The sequence below is a fragment of the Rhipicephalus microplus genome, chromosome 10 (assembly GCF_043290135.1).
Source record: "Rhipicephalus microplus isolate Deutch F79 chromosome 10, USDA_Rmic, whole genome shotgun sequence".
Taxonomy (NCBI): Eukaryota; Metazoa; Arthropoda; class Arachnida; order Ixodida; family Ixodidae; genus Rhipicephalus; species Rhipicephalus microplus.
In genome coordinates, this window is record NC_134709.1 from 83,246,150 (window position 1) to 83,271,600 (window position 25,451).

Consider the following 25,451-nt stretch of genomic DNA (forward strand, 5'->3'; position numbering starts at 1 on the left):
AGAGCCTGCATTTCAAAAAACCATTCCCACGCTTCTTTCCTATGCCTGACCAATGCTCCTTGCATGTGCAGAGACGTCAACTCTGCAATCGCCGCTGAGACGCAGCACGCAGCTCGTCGATTGGTCTGTCTAAACCAGCTCTCAACAAACAGTAGTGAAGTCAACGACAGTTCCTTTTCGCACCCAAATCTACGACAGAGCTATTCAATCATATGAATTGCAAAACTCCTTATAGGCTCCATAAATCGAAATCGGGACACTTCACTGACCCAGTTTTTGGGAGTGAGTAGGTTGTTGTGCCACCTATTGATCAGCACACCCATTACTAGGTGCATTATTTGTGTTTTGTGTTGCTGCTCCCAGATGGTGCAACAGTCTGCTTGCGAAAAATCGAACTCCAGAAAAATCGGGCTAACTTCATGTCCAGGTGTTGGAACGCAGTTTTGCTGAAAATCGTTGTTGGCTGCAAATTGAGTGACTGGGCTGTGGAGAAGCATCGGCACCAGGTGAACAGTAAATAACTAGGTGTTGCAGCAAGCGGAACTGCGTTGCGACTGATCGAGTTCACCGATGACGTCAATCGCTGACGTCTTGTCACACTGCTGAAGTGGGTGGAGTCGCGACGACAGGCCACGCCTTACCCTCCCTCTGAAAGAGAAGGGTGGCGAGACCGCACGCAAATTTGAAAACAGCTGAGCGCGATGTTCTAGCCCCTCTAACTTCCTTAATATAGCACGCATTCGCAAAATTCTTGCAGCAGCATGTTCATGAAGTAAAAGTGCACATTTTTTTAACAACAAATTTTGAACTTTGGGGTTGTTTACAGGCTCTTTGGGCACGGGTTGTTTACAGGCTATGTAAGCGCGGCGCAGTTTAGGGGCCAGGCAATCGTATGCTGTCGCGGTCGCGTGGCGTAATGCAGGCAAAACTACATACACTCAAACGAATTCATTTACATAAAGTTTTTATTCTCCGCATTAGCGAAGTATGGAATGCGTTGCCCAGCCTTGTCAAATCCCTATCACATGATGAATGCATTTTGTAGATCAATAGCCGCTGATCATCGTGCTCGGTACATTTTGCATTGCATTTCAACTTTATGTATTCTGCCTGCACTCCTGCAATAGTCCTTCGAGACTGCAGTACCTTGAAATCAATAAATAAATATGTATCTGAAAATTTGTTATGAAGGTTATTCCTAACACTGCATCTATTGCAAGACTATTTGTCATTTACTTTTCTATAACAGATATTTCGTTACATTGAGGTCTGAGTGTAAAGCATAACCATCTCCATCTGCAGTGTAGAGAGTTTTTTCTTCGAGCACCTTGACCATGATATTAGGTGCAAAGCACCTTAGGGGCCCAGGCAGTCATATATTGTTTTTCGCTTGGCGTACCATAGGCAAAACCCCACATAAAAATTTTAAAGAAAGCGAGAGGGAAAAAAAAGGAAAAAATAGTATAAACAGAACTAAAGAGAGTAAAGAAAAAGACAAAGAACTGGAAGAGAGAAAAAGAAAGGCAGACAACCGAAGAAAAACAAAGAATGCTGCCCGACTCCATGCGCCCTTCAGGCTCGGGACCACTAACAAGGTCAATCTAAATAGGTCGCGAAAGTCTGAACGAAACGTGGTTCGAAACCTATTGCGACAGGCATCAATAACCGCGTGACGATTGAAGCGCGACTTGGCGAGGGGGAAAAAAACATCGATAACAAAAAATTAATGATTGATTTATATGTGGGGTTTAACGTCCCAAAACCACCATATGATTATGAGAGACGCCGTAGTGGAGGGCTCCGGAAATTTCGATTACATGGGGTTCTTTAACGTACACCCAAATCTGAGCACACGGGCCTACAACGTTTCCACCTCCATCGGAAATGCAGCCGCCGCAGCCAGGATACGAACCCGCGACCTGCGGGTCAGCAGCCAAGTACCTTAGCCACTAGACCACCACGGCGAGGCAACAAAAAAATTAATGAAATTTTTTTTTTAATAGTCTTAATTTTATTTATTACAAAAAGTTATTAGATTACCTCAATAAAGCTCACGTCTTTGGTATGTGGTTGAGCACCCAATTTTTTTCGATTGGTTTCAGAAACAGCAGGCACATGCAGGCAGTCTGGTAACATGGGCCAACGGTTTTGGGAGGGTATCCAGGCAATATGCTATCAGAACTTCTGTTTAGTTCGGCGTGTTCTCTGGTTCGCCACATTACCAGGTCAACGACGCATTGCTCAATTTTTTGTGGTGGTTTTGTGCGTACCTTCAGAAGTTTACTTATTTTTCAATGCATTTCATAGCTCAACTAGCTCCCAGAATGTGTAGAAGTTGCTCCTGTGAATGCCGACTGCTTTTGCTTGCGCACGGCTGGCGTTCCCTCGCCTTTGGTGACTGTGAACGCGACAGGCTAAGCAACGAGACGCTGAGCCCTAGGGCTGCCAGAGCTACATATTCAGAACTGCTGTCTCGCTGCAGTGCTTTTCAACAATTGGGCAACATAAGTTTTCAAACTAATATGCTATTGTGTCCGTGAAGAGTTATCTCACAATTGTCTCTGCGAGGTTTTTTGTGCATATTGCAAGTGCTAATTATACTGCTTTGCTTCCTCAATCTGTTATTTTTGTTTCTCACTCTCGCATGCAATAGGCCACAATAAAATTGCGTAATATTAAAGGCACGTAGCAGGTTAGCAATCAAGAAAAATTTCAATTTCGCACCATGTAGAGCAAATGCGCGACGTCGCTACCGCTTCCGTTTTGCGACGTCGTATTTTATTTACTTTTTTGCTACTAGTTGTCCCCTCTTCATGTGGATGGCGACGTGGCAACGAGCCGCTGACTAATGGATCCATGGGCTTCTATGGAAGTTACGCTACCAGTTTACATATACCTTGCCACTAATGCGAAGCTGCCTCAGTTATTTTTTTCACACCAACACTCTCGCATTTCATCTTATCAACCGGGAATCAAGTATGTAGCCTGGTGAGCAAACAAGGCATGCAGAATAACAGCACTCACAAATTCCTGGTTGAAGTTGTTGCCAGGAAGGTTCTTCTTGCTGCGTTGGGACATGACAGTGGGACCCCCCACCTGGGCACTCACTGCAACGCTGGCGCAGTTGTCGCTGCTCTGCACGGCACCAGGACTCATCTGCAGCACAAGGCGGCAAAGAGCAAAATCAGCGTGCACAAGACTACCCCAAATCAAGCTATGCCCATGCAAATTCGCACAAACACACAGAAGTAGGCATATGTTGTCGCTAGTGTACGACCACAACGTTGGCTAAAGAATGAAAAGGCTATGAGGTACTTCATGGTTAATGAATGCATGGTTTTATCTTGTCTTGTGTTTTGTGCAGGTGCATATTGACATGGTTTTACACTCTAGGGGGTAACATTCTAGGATGGATGTTAAATGCCCTTTGAACTACCAAAAATGTGCCAACGCATGCCGGCATAGATGAATACATCACCACCATCACGGACATTATTGCCCATGAAGGCATGGCAATAACTAAAGAAGTTTGCCATGCCGATGCATCGTTGTGAGACACAAGGCGCATCGTCGATGTCTTCTGCGCCACAGGGCTTGAACACATTTGATGTTATTCACAATTTCATCGGCACCCACAATAATGATGTTGCAACGCATCTACTGACAGAGCGTGGTAGTGGCATCGATGCTAACGTCCAAAGGAAGAAGGCGAACGAAGCTAGCAGAATTTTTTTTTGGAATAGGTGATGTTTGTGAACTGCATAGTTGAATGTGACAGTGCTCAGGGGCAAAGAAATGTTTTAAAAGACCCGTCAGTTTTGCTGTAGTGGGCTTCAGCGGCATCACTTTACTGGGGCATATAGTCACTCGTCATCACTTTTTTGTTATTTGTGTTTCTTTTCTCTCTCGCAGACACATAGTAAGGGCATAATAAAATCGCGTAATATTAAACGCACGCAACAGGATAGCAATTGAAAAAAATTTCAATTTCGTGCCATGTAGTAAACTTAACATTTTGTTTACTTAGGAGATATTAAAAACCCATTAGGCAAATTTTTGTAGGCAAAACTGATACCTGCCTTCTAGTGCCTCTTTCTGGTGCTCTCTAATGACACCAGTCTCGAGTCATTTTTCATACGACTATCACCGAGTGATATCACAGCACGCCTTGACACAGGCTACTACGATTGGTAAAAAGATAGACAAAGAGGAAGATTGAGAGGTTATCCAGATATCAGCATCCGGTTCGCACCCCAGCACTAGGGTTGCGAAATAATTGACTAGGATAGAGAAAAAGAAAACACAAAATTAATGTACACACACACACACACACGATAGAATAATGCACACACAGAAAAGGCGTTTCGATTACGGCACACAGAGAAACCAGCAGAGATGCCCAGCCTCTCACCTTGTGGTACGATGGCTGGAGGAAGTCGCGGAATTCGTGCCGACTGTGCGGACGACGCGGTGGCTGCGCCACCTTGTGCACGCCGCTGCTCGGCACTGAGTGGTGGAAGAGACGGTCCTCAGCATCCGCCGAAGCATGCCTCGATGAGAACGGCACACCACGACTGTCGCCCAGGGGGGACTGGCGGCCACCTGCCATTCGTTGTGGATTTGGGTGGAGTAGAGAAATGCACGAGTTTAAAGGACATTAAAGTGATGCCACGAATTGGTTTAGGTCGATCAAGTGTACTCTGAAACCTCCATTATCATTCATTTCACCATCACAAATCTATTATTTGACGAGAATATCAATATCAATGTTCTGTTTTAAAGTTTCACGCTGAGGGCCTCCCTGCTCAGCGCATGTGTCACATGACGTGCCACATAATTGCTTGACAGAGTTGATATGTCACTGGGCTGAGACTTCCCGCACTTCGCCTTCCCGGAAAGCATCCACATAGTGGCAGGCACGACTAAATAAGAAAACTAATGAACAGACCTCAGGTGTGGCAGCATCGCGCGATTCTTATGGAATGGTCTGGTGGCAAAATTTTAGTTCTACTCCAAGCCAAGATTTCGAGTTATCCGCTATCCAACCCGAAAATACTCCAAAATAAAGTGAACAGCATACAGGGGACATATAGGAAAATGTGCAGTGCAGAAAATTTCAACTTAGCTGATTTTTCGACATATGCAAGTTCGGGTTAGCGAGATATTACTGTATGCTAAAAAAAATATTTCTGCCTTCAATGTGACTTCATTATGATAATGCTCAGCTTTCACTCCACTAATGCTATTGTATACTAGAATGAGGCAGTGTGCCGCCTCCACAGCAAACCAATGGGATTGATTGATGTGGGGTTTAACGTCCCAAAACCACTATACGATTATAAGAGACGCCGTAGTGGAGGGCTCCGGAAGTTTCGACCACCTGGTGTTCTTTAACAAACACCCAAATCTGAGCACACGGGCCTACAACATTGCCGCCTCCATCGGAAATGCAGCCGCCGCAGCCGGGATTCGAACCCGCGACCTGCGAGTCAGGAGCTGAGTACCTTAGGCACTAGACCACCGCGGCGGGGCAACAAACTAATGGGAGAGCGGTGATGGCTTTTGCAATGACGCCACCCGTAGGGTGCCACTATCAAACGGTATGCCCAGCGCACATTCCTATTCTATGGTGCGCACATTCCTATTGCAGAACAGGGACCCAGACAGATAGTCTGCTTGGTTACTGTTTTAACTGCAGAAGGGATGAAAAGCACTTTGCTGTTCATTCCATGCATATATACGCCTGCCTAGCTGTCAGACCAATGAGTATTTGCGACGAAATGAATGAGGAGGTCCGAAAGGATAACGTAAACATCATCACGTGAGTTCCACGACCACCTCTTACCAGCATGAGCCAGAAGAGTAAGAAGCCACGATGCTAAATGCTCAATGACGCATACTGCTTTACTTCTTTTTACATTTTTTCTAAAAAATTTTATACATTTTGCGACAGGTGCGGCAACTACGACTATCGATCTTGGAGGCTTTGTATCTCAGCTTTTGATAAATTACATGGGGGGGGGGGGGGGGGTACACAGGCGCCGCAGTAGTACGGAGTGCTCTGGCAGCGCTGGCCGGCATCGCAAAACGAGACATGCTTTCGGAGCCAGAAGACACAGTGCCCCATTCTCATACACCATACTAAGCCCTCACTCTACCAGGTGTATGCACCAAGCAAGCTTTCCTTGGAAAAGAATATTTGGGGTCTTTACATTCCAGAACCACGATCTGATAATGATGTGCAGCGTAATCTGGAGCCCCAGAATGATCTTGGCCATCTGGGATTCTTCGCCGTACATGAAAGTAAACAGACGTTTTTTTGCTTTTGTTCCCTGGAGTAAGGGCATAATGGGCACCTGGCCATGGTGGTGAGAAACTAATTCTGCACCCTCGGACATAGCAGCGCAATGCAACTTTTTATTGGAAAAGATTCACCCGTATAGTTGAATGCCATTAAAACAGACATGCACTGGGAAGCAATTGTCATAATTTATACGAGGCATCTCTTATAGACAGGGTATGACGTATGCATTTTCTTATCAGCCCCTGTTTAAGTGTAGGCACACTGGTGCCTCTGTTACCTATATGTCTCTTATAAAGGAGTTCGACTGCAAATAGGCTTTCAAAGCCAGGGGCGTACTGTGCCTTTCAGAAAATGTCCAGAGCTCCCCTCTGAAGTGCTAGAAACTATTTCCTTCGAACGAATGAAGCAGCATTTCTCACCAGGGTCTCTTTCCCGGAAGCCATCACTGTGGAAACCAGACCGCACGCTTCCTCCTGATCGGCGATGGGATCCGAGCCGGTGCTCGTCAGACCGTGCATGATGGTGGGGGGCATCAGAGTTCTTCTGAAAGGACCACCACCACAGTAAAACACTCATTATGGCAGCCAAAATTTTTATCGTGATATTGTTGAACCTCAATGACACCTGCAAAAGACACTTTCTCTCTTTAATTAATGGCCTTAATGAAAAGCAGCAACTAATGAGGCCAAGGAAGGTATGGGGCACATCAATTGTACGGCGTTAACTGTACTGCCGTAATTACAATATAAATGTGACGAAAGCAAAGTAGACGAAAAGCTTATCAGGGGCAGGGACCAAGGAAAGTGCCCGATGCTCTACCAATTGAGCTGCGGTGGCAGTCGCCCTCTCGTCTAATTTAACGGGTGTTTATTCGCCGGCAAACCTGGGATTGTTAGTGCCACCCGTAGCCACGATGGCAAGCACGGAACACTTATTTTATACCAGCAATGTGCTGCAGGAGCAAGCCTGTGCACACAATCTTTATAAATAAGCGGACAGCTGACTAAAGGTTGCAAGTTCGGTCCATGGCAGCAGCAAGTTGTCTTTTCGTCCACTTTTACTTTCTGAATGTCTACATTACGTTCTTTACTACACACTCAAAGAGGCCCTGTCATAGAGTTTCCTAAAATTAAACAAGAGGGTACTCTGCCGCTGGATTGTTCAGCAACCATGGGAATGATGGGTAGTACACAGATTTGCCTAGTCTTCGTACTTGCGGGCGGCGAATCATACTTGCGGCTTCATTTATTGCTAGTTACGATTTCGTTTTGAAGGAAAGAACAAACCCTTTTGCACTTCGTGATCCAATTCGAAATGGTAAGCCTGAAATAATAAGGAGGTGAAGCACAACCACTGAACATTTGCAGATTGTTTCGTGAGAAAACAGCTCCAAGCCACACGAACACACACGGAGCCAGAAGCAGGCCAGAAGTACGAAAAATAGACAAATCTGTGTACCATCCATCATTCCCATGCTCGCTGAAGCCCCGTGCGTTGCGGCTCCCACAGACACTAGCGCCAGAGTTCCCTCTAGTGTATATCAGGAAACTCTACGGGCTCTACAACACTTTTTGAGCATGGTAAAAAAACGCTGCCAATCAGTAGTCGAGGCTCCCGAGAACATGCGCCAAATGTATTAGCGCAGCACACGGCCTGTAACTTGCGATAAATTCTCAGTCAGTGAAAAACGCTTTCTCTTCTCTCAACAAATCACAGTACAGGCTCAAGATCACTACATCCCATGCCTAGTACGAGTCATTGGCTGATCCGAGCATGGCGCGTTCGGTCGTTACTGGGACCGGCGTGAAAGGCCGCGACTTTTCCTCGTGTACGCGCGCGATGGCACTGAGAAACTGGACATTCGAAGAAAAAAGTGCGCTCAAGGTGACGAGGTGCCATCCCTCCCTGCTCAGCTTCCAGCACTTTCTTCAAGACAAGAAAGGAAAGAATGCCACTGCAGCGTGCAACAAATCTTTGTAACTTCACTCGCACTGGATGGATTCTAAAAATTTTTTCTTCAATTGAATTAGTGAGGGAATAAGCCCCTTTAGTGAATCCATTCCATGGCTACTTGAAAGAGTGCTTTAGGGCCCCTTTAAGGAAAAATGAGAATCGAAAAATGAAAGCTTTATTCTCAAAAATTACATATTTTTCGTTTTATTTGCTTTCACCAAGTCCAGCTTCTCTACTTTGAAGACAAAAATCTTAAAATAGTAAATATATTCGTAGTAGATTAAGATCGCTCATAAATACCACAAGGTGGCTACTAAAATTAAAAAGAGCTCATCATCTAGAGTGTCCTGGAAATCGTACCTTGGCTATTTGCCACTGCATTTCACACAGTAATTGCTAAAGGAGTTCACTAAAGCCACATGCTCAAAATAAGCATGATTGCCAAGCTCTCATGATGGAAGAAGTCATCTTAAAAAACGTACCTATTCCGCATAGATGAGTTTTCACTTAAACCTATAAAACGCATTTTTCTCAAGATCCATTTTAGAGAAAGTTTCTTGAGTTTGAAAATCATGTTTTCAGTACTTCAAGAGCCACATCAGGGTGAAATTTTGCCCACATATTCTTTAACATGTGAAGGGTGCAAGTATATCCTTTAAAACTTGTTGTCGCCAGTATAATTATTACGAGCCTAAAGCAAACAATTAGCATGGGCTGACAATTCTAAGAAGTTTTATATTACATTTTTTCTTGTCCATTAAAATGTCTTATATTCACTTTCTCTATACTTATTTCCATTCTAAAGTTATTATAGAGCAATATGAGCCATTAATGACTGAGAACCATAAAAATTTAGTGGAAGAAAAAGTTTTCCCAAAAAGAGCTGCACTTTAACCATTGGCATGGCATAAAACAAAAACTGTGCAACTTACTGTAAAACTAATTACATATTTGACATCAGCATATAAGCCTACATATACAGCGAAAATTTCATTGCCTTCTGCTACAGATTAACGGAACTTTTTTTTTTTTTTTTCGAATCGCATCTTGCTTTAACAAGTAGCTTCCTTGCAAACTTCACAGTAAATATTGTAAACATAAAACGTACGTGGCGAAGCATGCTATGTTGCTGGGCAAACCAGGCTATCTTTCGCAAGGCCCAACTACTAGAACTTGCACACGTAGGTTGGGGCCCCAGCGCGTGAATAGGCTGTTTATTCACATCTGATGCACGGCTGCTGCTTTTAATGAAGACGAAAACAGCTAATGTTGTCCATATGTTACGCTGTGAAATTTATTTCCCATAAATAGTATGGACAGCTGTTCATTACTCAAACGCTAATATGGGCATTCAATAATCTGTTTGATTAGTCCTTCAAGCTATTAAATTTATATTAAGTTAGATTCATACACCCCAACACCATTTAAAATAAGCAGCTGTCATTACATTCCTCTGAATGAATTGCTAGGAATCACAATTGCGTTTACTGTACAGGTTTTGCATTTCTTCTTTCATTTTTTTTGCTGTTCGTGTGCATATATGTGTAAACATATATTTTTGCAATGCCAACAATTGCCTGACCATACTAAGGTAACGTAACTGAGATTTTCATTACATTCTTGTTGCATGTGCACTGTTCTATCGCTGCCCACTGCACTTCATAGTGCTGCAGGCCGAGTCAATAAGAAAATGCCTTCCTTCTATACACTATCGACGGGCGGGTTTGAGTGCGGCCACATAGGGCTGTTAGCCTTTGTGTTCTGTATCATTAAAAAAAAAACTAAATATAAACAGGGTTACTGTAGACACATACGCATGAAAACTGTTTGGTTGGTGAATGCGATGTTTCATGGTTCACGTCTCGGTACACAAAAACGAGGAACTTAAAGGCACACTCATGTCAAATAAAAATTGACACCAGAGTGAAAGCTCAATGTACGACGTCTAAAATGACAATATTATTAACAGCAGTGCCCCACTTACCGAGAAATTAAGCTAAATGATGCACAAGTATACATGTGCCGCAGTAGAAAATTTTCAAAATGATTTTAATAACGTCACATGAATTGCTTACAATTAATCACGAGTAATCCAACTAGCTGCACTAAATAAAGAACGCTCCGTGCATCAAGAGACGTAATAAAACGCTGCTTGTTCGTTTCTGTTTGATTCATGGAAAAAAGAACCGCCAGACATTACCATGGGGAATGGTGCACGTGGTTCGAAACTTCAATTTTAGCCTGGTTAAACTGGACAGGTCGGGCCATCCAGCAGGGCCCAGTTGAACCAATAACGTTAGTCTGCCATCTCTGAGCGAATGGCAGCAGATTATTGAATTGCGGCTACTGCTGCTGTGACTCCCGCTGCTTTCGTTCTGCTGCTACTAGTGTCAGCGGCCGCACAAAAAAGTCGAGCAACATTGTGTACGGCAGCAGTGACGCGAGACATACCATTTGGGCGGGTAACTTGAAGTGCGCTAACCCGATGAAGAGCACTAAAATGTGGTTTATTTCAAAATAAGCACTTCCTTGGCACAAAAGTAACACTACAAGGTTTTTGGACCGCCATTTCAACAATTAACGTTGACTTAATAGCTGCCTTTAGTTTTCTTTTAACGGCCCATGATGGGGGCGCCCAGATGTTTTGCAGGAAACAACCTGTAGTAGCTCCACTGCTCAGATGATACTGTTTTGTAGTGTATTATCAGAACCATAAACAAACTTCCAGCTTTAAGAACAGATTCAGCATTTTGCAAGCAATGCGACAACAACCACCGCTTCCAGAGCAAAGCTTCAATGCAAGATGCAATGCAGAAATTACCAACAACGTTCATGACTGTAAGCTAAAAGCCTATGCCTCTAAAACACCACACTGACGTAATCTTTTCGTTGTCGCATAGGCTTCAGTCCATGTGTGTAAAAAAAGTGCACAATAGCATTGTTAAGCAAAGCAAAGTCGGCAGTAGTGTTCCTAATAACTGCAGAATTTAACCACACTTTTCACTGTACTGATTGCAAGGAGGCCTTTGCCTACCATATACTATTATCGTGCGTAAAAGTTACATTGCTTAGAGCGGAAGATGCGCCAACATTTGTCTTAGGGAAAAGGAATGTTCATTGTCAGGCGCAGAGTCATTCTCTCTCGCCACTCATTGTCAGGAATGTGACTGCACGCCCTTCTTTAGCATGACAACACTGTCCAATCATACTGAGCAGATAGCAAGAAAAGTCATTGCGGCCTTCTATACTTGAAGGAAAGGAAATAAGTGTGCCAGCCTCATGTTTATTTCACTCAGTGATGCCGAATTTGTGCACTTACCCAGTACTCGCAAAATGTGGTACCAGAGTTTACGTTGCCTTTTCTAAAAGTTTTTTAATATGATGTACATCTTCTATATATATATGCTTGTTTTTTACCCAATAAACACTGTGAATCGGCAAATTTGAGCCGGTGGCAATCACCTCAAAAACACGCACAAAAGTTCAAGACCACTATTCACTTAAATTATAAAAACAACAATCTAGATCGGAGTGCACGAAATGATCACTGAAAATCACAGAGGAGCAAAGAGGCAATTCAGCAAACTGCAGTGATAGATTTGTGCTTGGCAGGTTTCAGGTAACACAGAATAAGGCTTGCCTCACTCACCGCAGTGTCATAGGTGGGTATCTTGAGCCAAGAAGGTGCAAAGTCATGCGCTGGCTGTTGCTGGTGGTTCGCCATTAGATGCACCCCCTTCCAGAGACCATGACAGGCCTGCAAATCAAAGCACCAGGAAGGTCACAGTAAGCCAAGCCGTGCGGCATGAGACTAGGGTTTGGCATGATGGCCATTGCGAGGAACAGTCAAATAAACAAGTTGACAGGGGGAAGGATGACAAGGATGGCAACTAGGCACAATTCTGCATTCCCGATGAAAAATTGTTGCCGTGGTTCTGTCCTGAATACTGACCTAGCTTAACGTTGCCTAAACAACCCAGTGATTGAAATTAAGTATCTTTCTAGCTTTGCGCCAGTTACAAAATATTCAGCAAATTTGCTATCCACCGCCAAAGCCGCTTTGCCCACCTAGCCAAGTGCCCCAGCCAATCTCCCATGACATATGTCATCACCAACAGATAAATGTAAACATTTTAACAGCAATCTGTCTGGCTAAGTAGAAGATTCAAGAAGGTGAAATGGCTCCAGCCAAGTTGTAGAGAAGTTTGGTCACAAAACATTGGGTTGTCTAGGAATATGGCTGGAGCCATTTCAACTTCTATCACCGACACACTCTTTAAAGCAGTGCCTACTTCCGCTTACTGCGACTATGTCAACTGCATGCTTCTTTGCTACCCACTGTTGTTGATTCAGTTAGTGCAGCTTACCAAAACCATTAGAAATGACCGTGTTGTTACAATAACAATTTTGCACTAACGTTACCGGTCGTAGCTGCAGATACGCAACCTCGTGCACGTGGGCAGCATAATGAAGAACAGCAAGGACGGACAGCTGCTTGAAGACTAACCAGAATTGTTCGACCAATCGCGGCCTTGATTGTTGATAACATCAAAGATGCAACATACCAATGCCCTGCACATCAAAGGGGAAGCTTGAAAGGCCCTGACAGGCAGAATTGCTTCTTAGAATTTGTGGTGCACCTGTGGCTTTCAGTAGCATCACGTGTGGCATCGTTGCTAGCAACAGCATTCTGTACATGGTGCGCATGTTTACTTATAATGTTTGAAAAATACCCGAGGTGGTTTCAGGCCCTTTGAGGCTGATGTGTAAAAATATACAGGATGAAAGGACAAAGGAGTGCCAAGTCATTCCAAACTAATTAATCTGTCTCTTCCTTTTGTGCTGTGCAAGTCTATCAAGTTGGCCTTGCAACACAAGGACAACACAGCACAGGGGAAGGTACAGAAGCACTATTGTTGACATCTTAGAGGCCATAAAGACTAGAGTTCCTGTTTATGCTCCCTACGGGAGCATAGTTGCGCATAGGTCCACCATCTTGCCTAGTTAGCAACCATATTTACACAGCAAAGCCGCACTTTGTTTTAGCAGGCGACTTGCTTAAGTGTGTTGTCGATCGACGAATCATGTTGCCGACCACCAGTCGATGTGCCTGGCGTGTCAGCAACCAGCGAAAAAATAAACACCTTCTTAAACACCTTCTTTCGGGACTGTGCCAGAGGAGTACAAAAGCATTTTTGCAACTTTGCATTAATAATGTAATTGGAAATATTCAAAACTTAGAGGCTCCAAATTTAATGTCAACTAAATAGCCAAAATAATAGAGTATTTTATTTAAAAAGGTATACTATGCATATTCATTTTCAAGTTGTGACCTGTTTACTTCCGTGACATATATATTTAGTTATAATGTGAATTGGACAATGACCAGTAATGATTCTAATTATAAATGCATACTCAGTGAATTTATTTGAGCGTCGTGACATATTTCTATCTGCAATATATATATATATATATATATATATATATATATATATATATGTCTTATGTATCATTTATTACTCATGTTTCAAGATTTCACAAACTGGGGGCTTTGCGCATAAGTCATAATAATTTAGCTCTATTCAGCTTGGCACTGAAATTGAATAATCAGCAGCAGGTGAAGCTGTGGTAGAAGACGACGACTTCACTCCATGCAGTACATGACGTCACGGCAGAATGACGATCCCCGGTGGTGGGTGGGGTTTGTAGCCGACGAATCCTAAGGTTTCTTTTGCGTGGAAATTTTTCGTTACAATTCTCTTTTCATATATACGAGGTCTGTTGGAAAAGTATTTGACCTTTGGTAGAAGAAAAAAACTAGCATAGTTGGAGAGTTGAAAACCTATCCTCCGCAAAGTTGTCCCCTTGGGACTCCACATACTTCTCCCAGCGGTGCTGCCATGGTTGGAAGCGTTTCGAGAAGGCCTCTTTCAGAATGGAGTTTAGATAAGCTGTCGTTGCAGCCATAATGTCCTCCCTTGTCTGAAATGGCTCTCTTTTCAATGTCCTCTTGAGTTTGGGAAACAGCCAAAAATCGCAAGAAGCCATATCAGGAGAGTAAGGAGCCTGTTAAACTACAGTGACTTTTTGCCAAAAAAAAGTCTGAACCAAGTGTGAGGAATGTGCAGGAGCATTTTCATAATAGATGCGCCAGTTTCCTGATGATCACAACTCAGGTCTCTTGCGCCGCAGAGCATCACGTAGGTGACGGAGGACATCCCTGTAGTACTCTTAGGCCATTGTTTGGCTCTGCGGTGCGTACTCGTGGTGTACCACATCGTGGGAGTCAAAGAAAGCACTCAGCATCACTGTGACATTGCTACGCACTTGGTGGGCCTTCTTTGGTCTTGGTGACATCGAATGCTTCCACTATGATGACTGATATTTGGTTTCAGGTAGCACCCGTACACCCAAGACTCGTCACCAGTGATAATGGTGTTCATGAAATGAGGGTCACTGCTTGTGAAATCCAGCATGTCTTGTGAGACTTTAACATGAAGTTGCTTTTACTCCACCGTGAGCAGTTTCGGCACGAATTCTTCTGCAACTCTCTTCATGGCCAAATCTTCTACCATAATGAAATGAGCAGAGGAAGTGCTGATGCCCACCTCTTCTGCGATTTCCCAGATAGTCACACGACGGTCCCGCATCACCACAGCATTCACTTCGGCAATGACTTAGTCATTTCGGCATGTTGATGGCCGATCGGAGCGTAGCTCGCTCTTCACTGATGTGCGGCCGTCTTTAAGCCGACTGTACCACTCTAATCTGTGTATAGCTCATAGCATCGTCACCGAAAGCGGTCTTGATCTTCCCAATGGTTTCCACTTGGCTATGGCCCAGTTTCTGGCAAAAGTTCAAGCAGTAGCGCTGTTCCAGTCACTCGGTCATTTTCCTATCAATAAAAAACCTACGAGAGCACTGCGCACAACCTGATTCAAACGCTGCATCCCAGCGACTGACGCTATTGGCAGGCTGGAAAAAAATTCCCACATGCGCACAAAGGTTCAAGGTCCGCTGATGCAAGCGCCCTTGTTTCAAATCCATCAGGTGCTTGCAAGGAAAAAACAATAAGGTCGGATACTTTTCTAATAGCCCTCTCTACTTCCAGTTTTCACTGAAAACTACAAATTGGTAAGTGACCATTTCATGGCCCCCTTAAGATAGCAAAAGCACTTCCATGTGCACTGTTGGTGCTTGTAGAAGTGTACCCACCAAAGCTTTATGGAAGACTTTGGAACCAGTGCTGCACGCAGTAGAACATTTCATCGGCACGTTTACGACTGCATTTTCAACCAATATTACAGGCTTTCCTACACGTTCAAAAAGTATAAACAGGGTTCACGAGACATCAACACAAACACCATTTCTCTGCTGCACACATTACAATCTGCAAGGACAGGGTGCCTAAAGGGATATTCACACGGCAGAGAAATTCTTGGGGGAGACGCGGTGATGGCGGATCATGTGCCAATACGGATAATCGTGTATCCATATGATAGGCCCAACCACTTTTTTGGCCCACGGCCTCATTGTCGCATGACCTTCCTCTTCCAGTTGGGGGAGTCCGTAGCTGGGCAGCGGCTCCATGAATCGCCCGTACCCATCCTTGGCTGTGGGCCGCATGCTCGAAGTGGGGTGTCCACAAGACGGGTTTTTTTATTTTTCTTCACCTCGAACTTGAGGGCTCTTTTTGAAGATGAGCGCGCGGCATCGTTCAAGTTTGGAACTGGTATCGGCCCGGGCTTTATCCCTTCCGTTTCCAACTTCCCGGGTGTATGGCGCAGGGAATGGGCCTCTTGCATTCTTATTGTCACGTTACTTGGCCGCCTGCAGGTTGGTCCGTCGTCAGGATACACCATAAGTGAGCACATGCAACCTCCTCGCACCTACTAGAAGGAAGCGGGGACCTTTTCCTCAATAGGTTAAACTATCCTCCGGGAGTGGGGGGATAAGGTGGAATTTTACGCGAGTGTGTCATTACATTATGGCACTCGCTCCGGGAGAGAGCGCAACTGCATTGGTGGTTTCACACTTAGCAGCTGGTGAAAACAGGCGGTACAAGCCACCAGGGTTGTCTGTTAACACTGGTCTCCCCCTCCGTCCGCCTCATCCGTGCGAGCGAGGCGGGTGACATTTGCGGGGAATTCTCTTCGAGAGTTGATATGACTAGGCTCCACCTCTATCCCCTTAGGATTTGTCCCCATTCTGAACACTCCCAACAGATGTTAAAAGTTTTACTTGCCACAAAAATGTGTTAATTTTACTTGCCACAAAAATGTGGAACACATCACGTATTTTCGTGAGCACACCACGAATTTCGTCGAGATCCCTATGCCTGAAAAACTGCTGGTACTACCTGCTTCACTCTTACCAATTATGTCATCGCAAAAACCACCAGGTAGGTAAGTTGCGTGCTTTTTGTCTGAAGGCTGCTAACATGAAAATGAACCGTGTATGAAGCCTTGCTTGGTTCAACATCAGTGGTATATACACTAGTCGCTTAGGAGCTCGGCTAAAGTGAAACGTTGCAATTTGCCGTTTACAGCATGGAACAATGCACAACTACCAAGCTATACTTGAAAAAATGTAGCGACAACTACAATACTGTCTAATGTGAATTCTGAACGCACGATCGCATTGTGGCTATGCAAACTGTGTTTGAAGTTTTGACAATCTACAGTTGTAGCAATGTAGTATTCATTTCATTTTCCACCCAAACTGCCAGTGCTCGAGTGCTCCGCACACCAATCAGTGCACTGCAGGTGTTTAGAACCTAGTGAAGCACTGAAAGCACAGTTACAGGCAAAGCCAGCCGCAGTGCAAGTGCCAGCCCTGCATGCATAGGAGCTCCGGCCGAGGACCAAACTCACATGACGGAGGAGGAAAGCAAGGTTTGAGACCAGTGGCTCGTGATGTTCAAAGACTCTGCACTCACACTCTTTCATCCTTGTTCGTTTAAAGGGACGGGAACGCAAGAGCTCCAATCAACACCACTCAGAACTGACTCACCTCCGGGATCCACGACGTTCAGGCGTTGTAGACCCAGCCTTCACGAGAGCAAACCTGCAGTAGATGCGCAGTCGTCAGTCTTGCTGTCTTTGTGAAGTATCCAGTGAACAGAGGCAGTGCAGGCGGGCAGACGAAGCAAACAATGGCCGATCTCCCACGACAGCAGCAGAGCGCACACAGTCTCAGCAACACTCGCACCACACGGAACACAGTGGCAGGCACGGTCAGTCATCACAGAATCACTTTTCGAGTCTTGCCATCGCTGCACCTCACACAATGCAGGCCGACCTACGACAGCTCAGACATACGACGATCAAGGCACACGGCCACGACACACGCACTGCCACTTTCAATGCTGGAATGACAAGAAGTGGTGCCCGCAGGCAGTAGAGGTGATTCGAACATCGGCGCACGTACGGGAACTTGCGAGCACACCTACATGATGTCACAACACTAAAGAGACCATGTCAACAGAAAGAAGCCATGGAAAGCATCCGAAAGGCAGTGAAAAATTTGTCGTGCCAAGCAAAAAGAGTGGGTAATGATGATGACCACTCGCCACTTGCGGTACGAACTCCGTCGCCTCTGCCGAGAGCACGCTGCCGTTGGGCTCCCACTGCTACCTTAGCATCTTGGCTCCTTGCGTCAAGGTCACGTGTGCCAGCATTCTTCCATTTCCTCTTGAACTCAGTGGGGTCCCAGTAAGTCACAGCAGCCGCAACACCAACACAACTGCGCAAGAAAAGAGATCATGGGGTCAATCAACCTACAAGAGAATACATATTGCATATTTATTTATTTATTACAATACTGCCAGTCCGATATTCAGACAAAAAAAATGGTTACAATAAACACATATGAGGCACAGTGGCGATAATAACAACCAAGGAAGAATAATACAACAAATTCGTACAAAGCAGCAAGATATTTAAATAACTAGTGAAAACATGAATATGTCAACATATGGAAAAAAAAGAGCATCAGGGTTCATGTAAAACTATGCCAAACCTGTGTCCCATGGACTGAAGGGCCTGCAGATAGCATGATAGTGACTGGCATTCCACCACAACTGAGGGGAGAAAATTCCAATTGGTTGCAGTTCTCGGGAAAATAGAATACTGGAACATTTTGGTGTGACTAGAGACCTCTGTTACTTTTTTATTATGAAGGGACCGAGTAAGCCGCCGGTGGCAGTCTTTTAGATATGTATCCTTTCATATACCTAACTGTCCATGATAAAGAAGGTAAAATAGTTCGTGGTATCGCCAATTTGCTAATTGCTAATTTTTCGACCTCAGCCGTTTCTAGAAGAGACGTGACTGATGCCTCCGAGCTGTATTTATTAAAGATGAACCATACTGATTTCCTTCGTATTTTTTCTAATATTGAAATGTTTCTTTTTGTATATAGATTTCATATTAAATACCAGACTGCCTATGCATGCCTTAGTGTGAATATTTTCGTTTGATACTCAAGAACAGGAAAGGCCCAGCAGAGGTCGACAAGCTGAATGAAAAGAAAAGATGTTCACACATGGCGATGTGCTGGCTGACAAAAAGCTGTTGAGAGATTCAGCACCATGGTGGACTTTAATCCAGACGTGCAAAGACCTGCACCAAAGATTTTCAATGAAGCCCTGGTGGCCTGAAGAAAATTCCTGTTAAGAATAAGGCTTGGGGGATACCCTCTTTCGCATACACCTTTCACAGTGGAGTGCTACATAGTTGAAGAGCCCTATTCAAATTACCTTGTCACGCTTCACTTCTCGATGAACATCTCAACAGCTTTGTGAGGGAACTTAGGTCCCCACACACGATATTGGCCACTGTAAACCCTCCTAGGGCCCCTAATGCAAGTACAGCTGTGAGAAGTTCACTATGCCTTAATGCAACATTTTGCAATGTAGCAAGTATTCCCTAGGTGCCTATTAAAAAAATATTTGTAATGTGATTCCATAAAGAGATTCGATTACTGGCACGACTCTGAGATCACACTAGGCTGCAGTATCAAATGCCTGAAACCCATTTCCAGCTTGAACCCCGACTTTCAATGAGTGCATCTACTGTTATTTTTTACATAGAATGCCACTGATGCCGACAACGCTGAATTTTCTGTAACACCATATCCTTCGCACCGTGACATTAAGAAACTCGCCCCCAAACAGCAAAAGAACACCAAGTGTAATAAAGACGACAAAAGCACGCCAAGTACACGCTTATGCCATGAGTGCTTGCTCACTCAGTTGTTGCTAAAGGAGAAATCTGTTCCAACCACCGTCGTGCCAGAGAACAAAAGCAACAAAATCCCTAAATGGGTGCTAAGGCAAGAAGTTGGCAGTTACGGTTGCTGAGGTGCTCGATTGCCAAATTGCCAAACTGCCTAACTTGCCTGCGACCACAGCCACGATGGGCAAGCGACAGCTACTACTCTAGACGAGTTTGTTGAGTGTCATGCTGGGTCAACTTCGTAACAATGTGTTGTAAAAGGCAATGAAAAATTAAACTAGCGCAATACGAGACTGCAGACTAGAATCTCACGGAGTTCGGAAGCTGAGGAGTCTGCCCATCCCTTTGTTCTTCGGAAGTCAACAGGCCGTGCTGATTATAGTGTTCAAACTCCTCTGCCCCGCATTAGAACATTAGCTCCTCCAAAATTATCAAATACAGAGAAGTTTTGGAAGGCTGAAAATGCATGAGATCTTTCAGTGTCTTATGCCATGTTGCAGAGAATAGGTGAAAGTGCGAGTTGGTGCATATTCTTTTGGCTAGTATTTCGCTAAAAACAAAACTGGACTTGGACTCTTATTAAGAAGATGAGTGCAAGGTTCAGCCAACGTTCAGACTAATTGAAGCTCAGATTGGTTAGCAGTTGCTGGCCTTCACATAGAACCACTCCGGCAACACAACCAAAAAGAGGGCTCACTTTCAATGGAAAGGGTTCAAGAGGTGTGTTCGAATCCATCAGGCCGAAAGCACATTAACATTGTGACCAATCTTGCAGTTTACTATTATTCAAAACTTCACGTGGCTTCACACCGTCTTTTTCAAAGTTGAAGAGGCCCAAGACAGCAGTGCCAGTGTCGTACATTTCGAAACACTGATCAGGATCGGGTAGCTATTTTTATTGAGGTCATGTTAAATTGTGTAGGTGTCCATTGCTTCCTCAATGTTGAGGACCAATAACCACATCTGCCATAAAAAGCTTTCTTTGTTTTTTTCCTTTCTGCTGTGGATATGGGAATCGTGGCAGTGTGACAGTGAATATTAGAACTATCAATAGGGTCAGTGTTCTCTTTTCATTCTTTTTCCTAACGCAACGTACTCTGTCAAGAACTTAAATTGGCACAATGCACTGAATTTTTTTTTCCCATCCTGTTGTCACTGCAGTTCAACTCGCCATCGGTGAGAAGTGCACAGCACAAAACATGACAATGATGCTGCCACCACCTACCTTCTCGAAAGCACTTGCACCACTTTTTTTCGTACAAGCAACAGAACTATAAGTCGTACCCATAGAAAAGGTACAAGGAGCGAACGGAAATGTTTTTGTCCGAAGGTATCACTATTGTTCATTCCGACAGTGGGCAACTGCATTTGCGTCAGCTGGAAATCGCAAGGTTTACAACAAGAACACATCCCGCACAATAGGCTAGGAACCAAGTGTGTTCAGAATGACCACTGCACACTACGCTAACATCCCTGTTCCACGGGCATCACAATAAACAGTTCCCACATGACTACCTCCCCAGTCATGAAAACATGACACAACTTCCCGGTGTCACACGATGACAGACTTTTTAAGTGACAGCACCAGCCGAGTCAGCAAAAGATGATTCTCCATTTATCAAGGGAGAGAACTTGGGCTTGCTGGTGAAGCATTATAAAATGCACTGTGCAAGTATACGACGAGGACATAGAAAGGGAATACACAATAGCACCATCATGTATTCCCTTTTTGCGTTTGGGTCGTACGCTGGCACTGTATGTTCCGTTTTTGCTTAGTTCAAGAGCTGCCAAGCTCGACAGGCCCATCTTCCTCAGCGCCTCGGCCCGTCCATCACTACCGAGCATGAGAATCGGCAAGATTTCGTGTTGGGGGATGCAAACCTGCGCTGCATTGCGGTGGGAATAGGGGGAGTGATTTTTTAGTTTGGGTAGGAAGCGAGTGCTGTTGTGGCTTGGGTGGATCGGGGGAGCACCCCTTTGGCAACCATCTGTAAACACCCATGCTACAAGTAAGCTTCACTAAGCAAGAACATAGCATTCGCACTGAATTGTCCCAAAGAGCAGTAGGACTTTACTCCTGGAACACTGTTCATCGCATCCTCTCTCCAGAACTGACCTTGCCTCAGTACCATTGCCGAGGCTCGTTCCTACAATCACTGCACAAGTTCTTCGAAAATAACAAAGTAATCCGGCACCCGGTTGCGTGTCTGTGCGATACACAGAGGTGGTCTTCTGGAACACGAAGACCGTTCGTGGTGGTTAGCGAGCACGTCCTTTCATCAGCAGCACAATTGTTCCCTCCAAACCTTCGTGCCGAAGCGGCTCACTCATGCAGTCTTGCTGGTCTTTAAACTCCGCCAGCCATGTAAAAAAGGAGCAGCTGCTGCCACTGACATGTTACTTGAGTGGGCAACTTTGTCCAAAGTCCAAATAACATGGTGTCTGGGAATTGGCGCACAACATGTGGTACACCAGCACAAAGCCCTGGTACCAAACCCTAGCTGGCCGTTCCACCCGCTCTTGTGCCACACTCCATTGTGATGCCGCGCCACTCATCTAGAAATTATTGTGCGCAAATAGATCGTTCATTCACAGAGCATTCAGCCATTTTAAACTGATAAGTTATTTAGAAGCCTATCATGTGGTTCATTGTATATATGTAATGATTCATAATAAAGAGCAAAATAAATTTAAGAACAGACAACATGGGCACCGCTGAAAAAGCTTCGCTCATGTATATTTGGATATAACTGTAAATGTATGTGACCTTTCCTCCACAAAGGCACATGCATAAAAGGCTGCAACGATGAGCACCCACTGCAGGTTAACATCAAGAGCTAGACAGCCCTCAGACAATTAACAAGGGCACAAACGGGAGATATTCTTTACTCACAAAGGCAAGCTTTTGTCCTGCTTTAGTAATCTCTGCAGAGTCTCTCTGGACTTCTGGTTGCTTTTCATAAACCTTTGGTTGGCACAGCATTCTTTTCACTTCCAGTGAAAAAGTACCTCATTCACAATCACTTTTCAGACATTAGTCGTTCACAGAGATGGGGCTATTCATGCTGTAAATATGGATGCCCTCCAGCAAATAATCGCACTCCCTGCACTCAAATACAATTCGACACAAGGTTTCAACATCTTGCTCGTTGTAACAGTACGATTGCCTTTAAAACATTTTTGACTAACCGTTTCAGGTCAGTCTTACGTGCTAAGCCTATCATAGGCCTTAATGTGGTAGGCCACTCAAAAACAAAAGGGCAGGCCGCATTGAAATAACTTTTTCCTTAAAACCAGCATGTCTTATTTAATTTACCCAGCTATTTACAGTGCAAAATATTGAATATTTATTTATAGGGAAGTAATCTTTGTCGAAAATTGCATTAAAAGTGCTAGCCACGCCAGCTGTGATAAGTGACTAATGGGTGGCTTTATTCAATAAAGCTTTGACGTTTGTGTAACTAATGATTGGAGCTATGCAGTGAACTATAATAAATATTATGCAGTGAATATCAAGAAAGTAATGCTAAAAAAACAAAAAAACGGGGAAAAAGAGCCAATTTAGACTGAACCTGTTGGAGAATTCAACTGTGAACTGAAAAATATTCAATGGATTTCTTTTATTCTAGTTCACTGCACAGATATATATGTTGTAAATCATTGTGCGAAATTTCAGTTCAAAGTATACGCTGAGAAATACGTTCTGAAAGTTTGCGTCGCAACATTTGGAGCAAATTGTTATTTTCAGAAAAACGCAAAAATTTCCGAGCTTGTAAAAAGGGTCACAATCTTCGCATGCAGGCCTAACATGCACCAGATTCATAGCTGGGCCCTTCTGCAGAAGCATTATTGTCTCCTTTTGTTCGAGTGGCTGCTCGTCTTTTTTTTTTTTTTGGGCCTGTTTTGTCCCATCCGCTGACTTGCGTTTAGCATTCTGCATGCGCAGGTGATCCCTGGCGAAGCAAGCTTTCGTCGTGTGGTGCCCTGGTTCTATGCCAGCTTGCCTCAGGATATCTAGGGTGCTTACACTGCCATTATTAAAGCGTGCCACAGTATCATGCAAGGCAAACATTACTGTAGGCAAGCTTACGTAGACCTCTTTGGGTGCCCGCTGCCATATTAGACCATTGAAACACTCATTAGCATTCTGAGTCTTTCCATGAAGATACTTCATTAGAATTTCATCAGAGCACAGATCACTGTAGACAGTTTTAACTTTGTTGAGCACATCATTTGGAAGTCCTCCTTTGTGTACATATTTACCTCGGCCGAGTGCTTCGACCCTTTGGTTTCCGCACCAGCTTTTCGGTCCAAGTGGACACAGGCCATGTCTCGGCTGCTTGTCGGTAGAGATGCAATGAAAAAGACTGGCAAGGGTAGTCTTTTTCATTGCAGAAATGTTCCCCACATTAGCCCTTATGGCGATGCCATAGTAGTTTTGCAGGCGGTCAATGAGGGCATCAGTGAGCTTTCCCTTACCACCGAGTACAAGCACTGTCTTCTTCAGTTTTCTGGGGCGGCAGCCAACACACTTCTGGACATGCCCAATACATTCCAGTTTCTGCACACTGTCCTTTCCATACATGTCTTTGACAGCGGCATAGCTCTTGGAATCACCATCACCGTAGTACTGCACGTACTTCAAATCTCTTTTGCCTCTCGACCTTTCAAATATTCGGTATAGACCAACTGTCTCCATACTGCCAGCGTTTCCTTCATGGTTTCCTTGACAGGAAGTGTGGTTTGCCTTCCATTCCTGGTACGAAGCACTATCTTGCCTCAACTTGCTTTTGGTTTTACAAGACTTACACGAACTAGAAAGGGCCTCAACATCAATAACCTTACCCGTGTCAACAGAAATCACAGACACATAACCGTTCAAAGATGAATGGCCACGTTTCTGCCACGTGCCATCACCTGAAACACCATACTCGCCCCTACCCACAACACGACAAACTTCCACAGCAGCATCAGTCATCAACTTCGATGCCACTTCTCCTGCCGCTGCAGAAAGCCGAGATGACAATTTGTCCTAGGCGGAGTGACGTGGAGGAGCAGGCATGTTCATCACTTTGGAAAAAGTTTTCGCACCAGCGTGCCCTTTTCCTAACTGGCACATCGCGTAAACCAGACGTAAATTGTTCTCATTGGCACGACTCACCTTTCTCGACATATGAAATGGGCGCTTGAACCCACAGTCGGTACACGCGACCGCACAAGCCGAGCATATCCCTGGGTGAGAGCATTCCACGAGCTTCAGTGTTGTGTTCATGCATTCGGAACATGCCAGCGATGAAAACACTAAAGAAAGAATACCAATGTCCGTTATCCTGTTCCCTTGGAGCGCAGAATTCTCTAGTGGAGCCTGGCACGCCTTGTTTATGTCCCCAAGGTTGTTCGCGGTCGCCGAAACACCGGCGTCTGTGTCAGTAGGCAGCCTCGTCGTCGTGTAGCGATTTCCAGCAAACTTGCGCTTCCTCGTCTTCTGTGTTCTGCACTTCCCCATGCTGGTCGTAATATGGTCCAGGTGGACTAAGGATACAGCCCTAGTAGCGTTGACACGTGGAACAAATGCAGAACGAAGCCTGACGTAGCCTGACCAAGGCAAACAACAAAAATTCTGACGAGCATCGTGCGTACCCCTTGTGGCGGTTGTTAGAGATTAACAAAGACTTTTAAACACAAAGTTGTACTTAATGACATCATCTTATATAACAGTCACAATAAAATGCATAAAGTATTTTGAATAGCATTAATATAGGCGAAACAACACTTGCTTTTGAAAGGGATTTTTCGAAACCGAAACCACAGTTGGAAATGTGGTTTCGGTTTTGCTATAGGAGCATAGGGTTAGAAAAGTTGCTGTAACTCGCCAACTAATGATGCTAGGAGGATAATTTTTGTTGCAGCATATATGTGAATGTTTGGGCGTGCAAGAAAAATAATACCCTAAAAAT

General features: G+C 44.5%; 1 protein-coding gene and 2 pseudogenes across 3 annotated transcripts in view; all 3 read right to left on the reverse strand.

Moving 5' to 3' along the window:
* LOC119181379 (vasculin) overlaps positions 1-17,593 on the reverse strand; it is a 50,318-nt gene extending 32,725 nt beyond the window's left edge. For 2 of the 3 annotated variants that reach the window (XM_075875812.1, XM_037432607.2), the window contains exons 1-5: positions 17,270-17,593; positions 11,907-12,014; positions 6,724-6,847; positions 4,412-4,602; positions 3,025-3,156 (exon numbers count right to left, since the gene is read on the reverse strand). In XM_075875812.1, coding sequence (XP_075731927.1) covers positions 3,025-3,156; positions 4,412-4,602; positions 6,724-6,847; positions 11,907-11,981 — 522 coding nt within the window. In that variant the 5' untranslated portion in view covers positions 11,982-12,014; positions 17,270-17,593. The remainder of the gene's footprint in view (positions 1-3,024; positions 3,157-4,411; positions 4,603-6,723; positions 6,848-11,906; positions 12,015-17,269) is intronic. The other variant, XM_075875811.1, reaches the window with a different exon arrangement.
* Positions 14,426-15,883, reverse strand: LOC119181613 (protein GVQW3-like; annotated as a pseudogene).
* Positions 17,594-23,165: 5,572 nt separating the features above from the next.
* On the reverse strand, positions 23,166-25,089 carry LOC142774776 (uncharacterized; annotated as a pseudogene).
* Between the last annotated feature and the right edge of the window lie 362 nt (positions 25,090-25,451).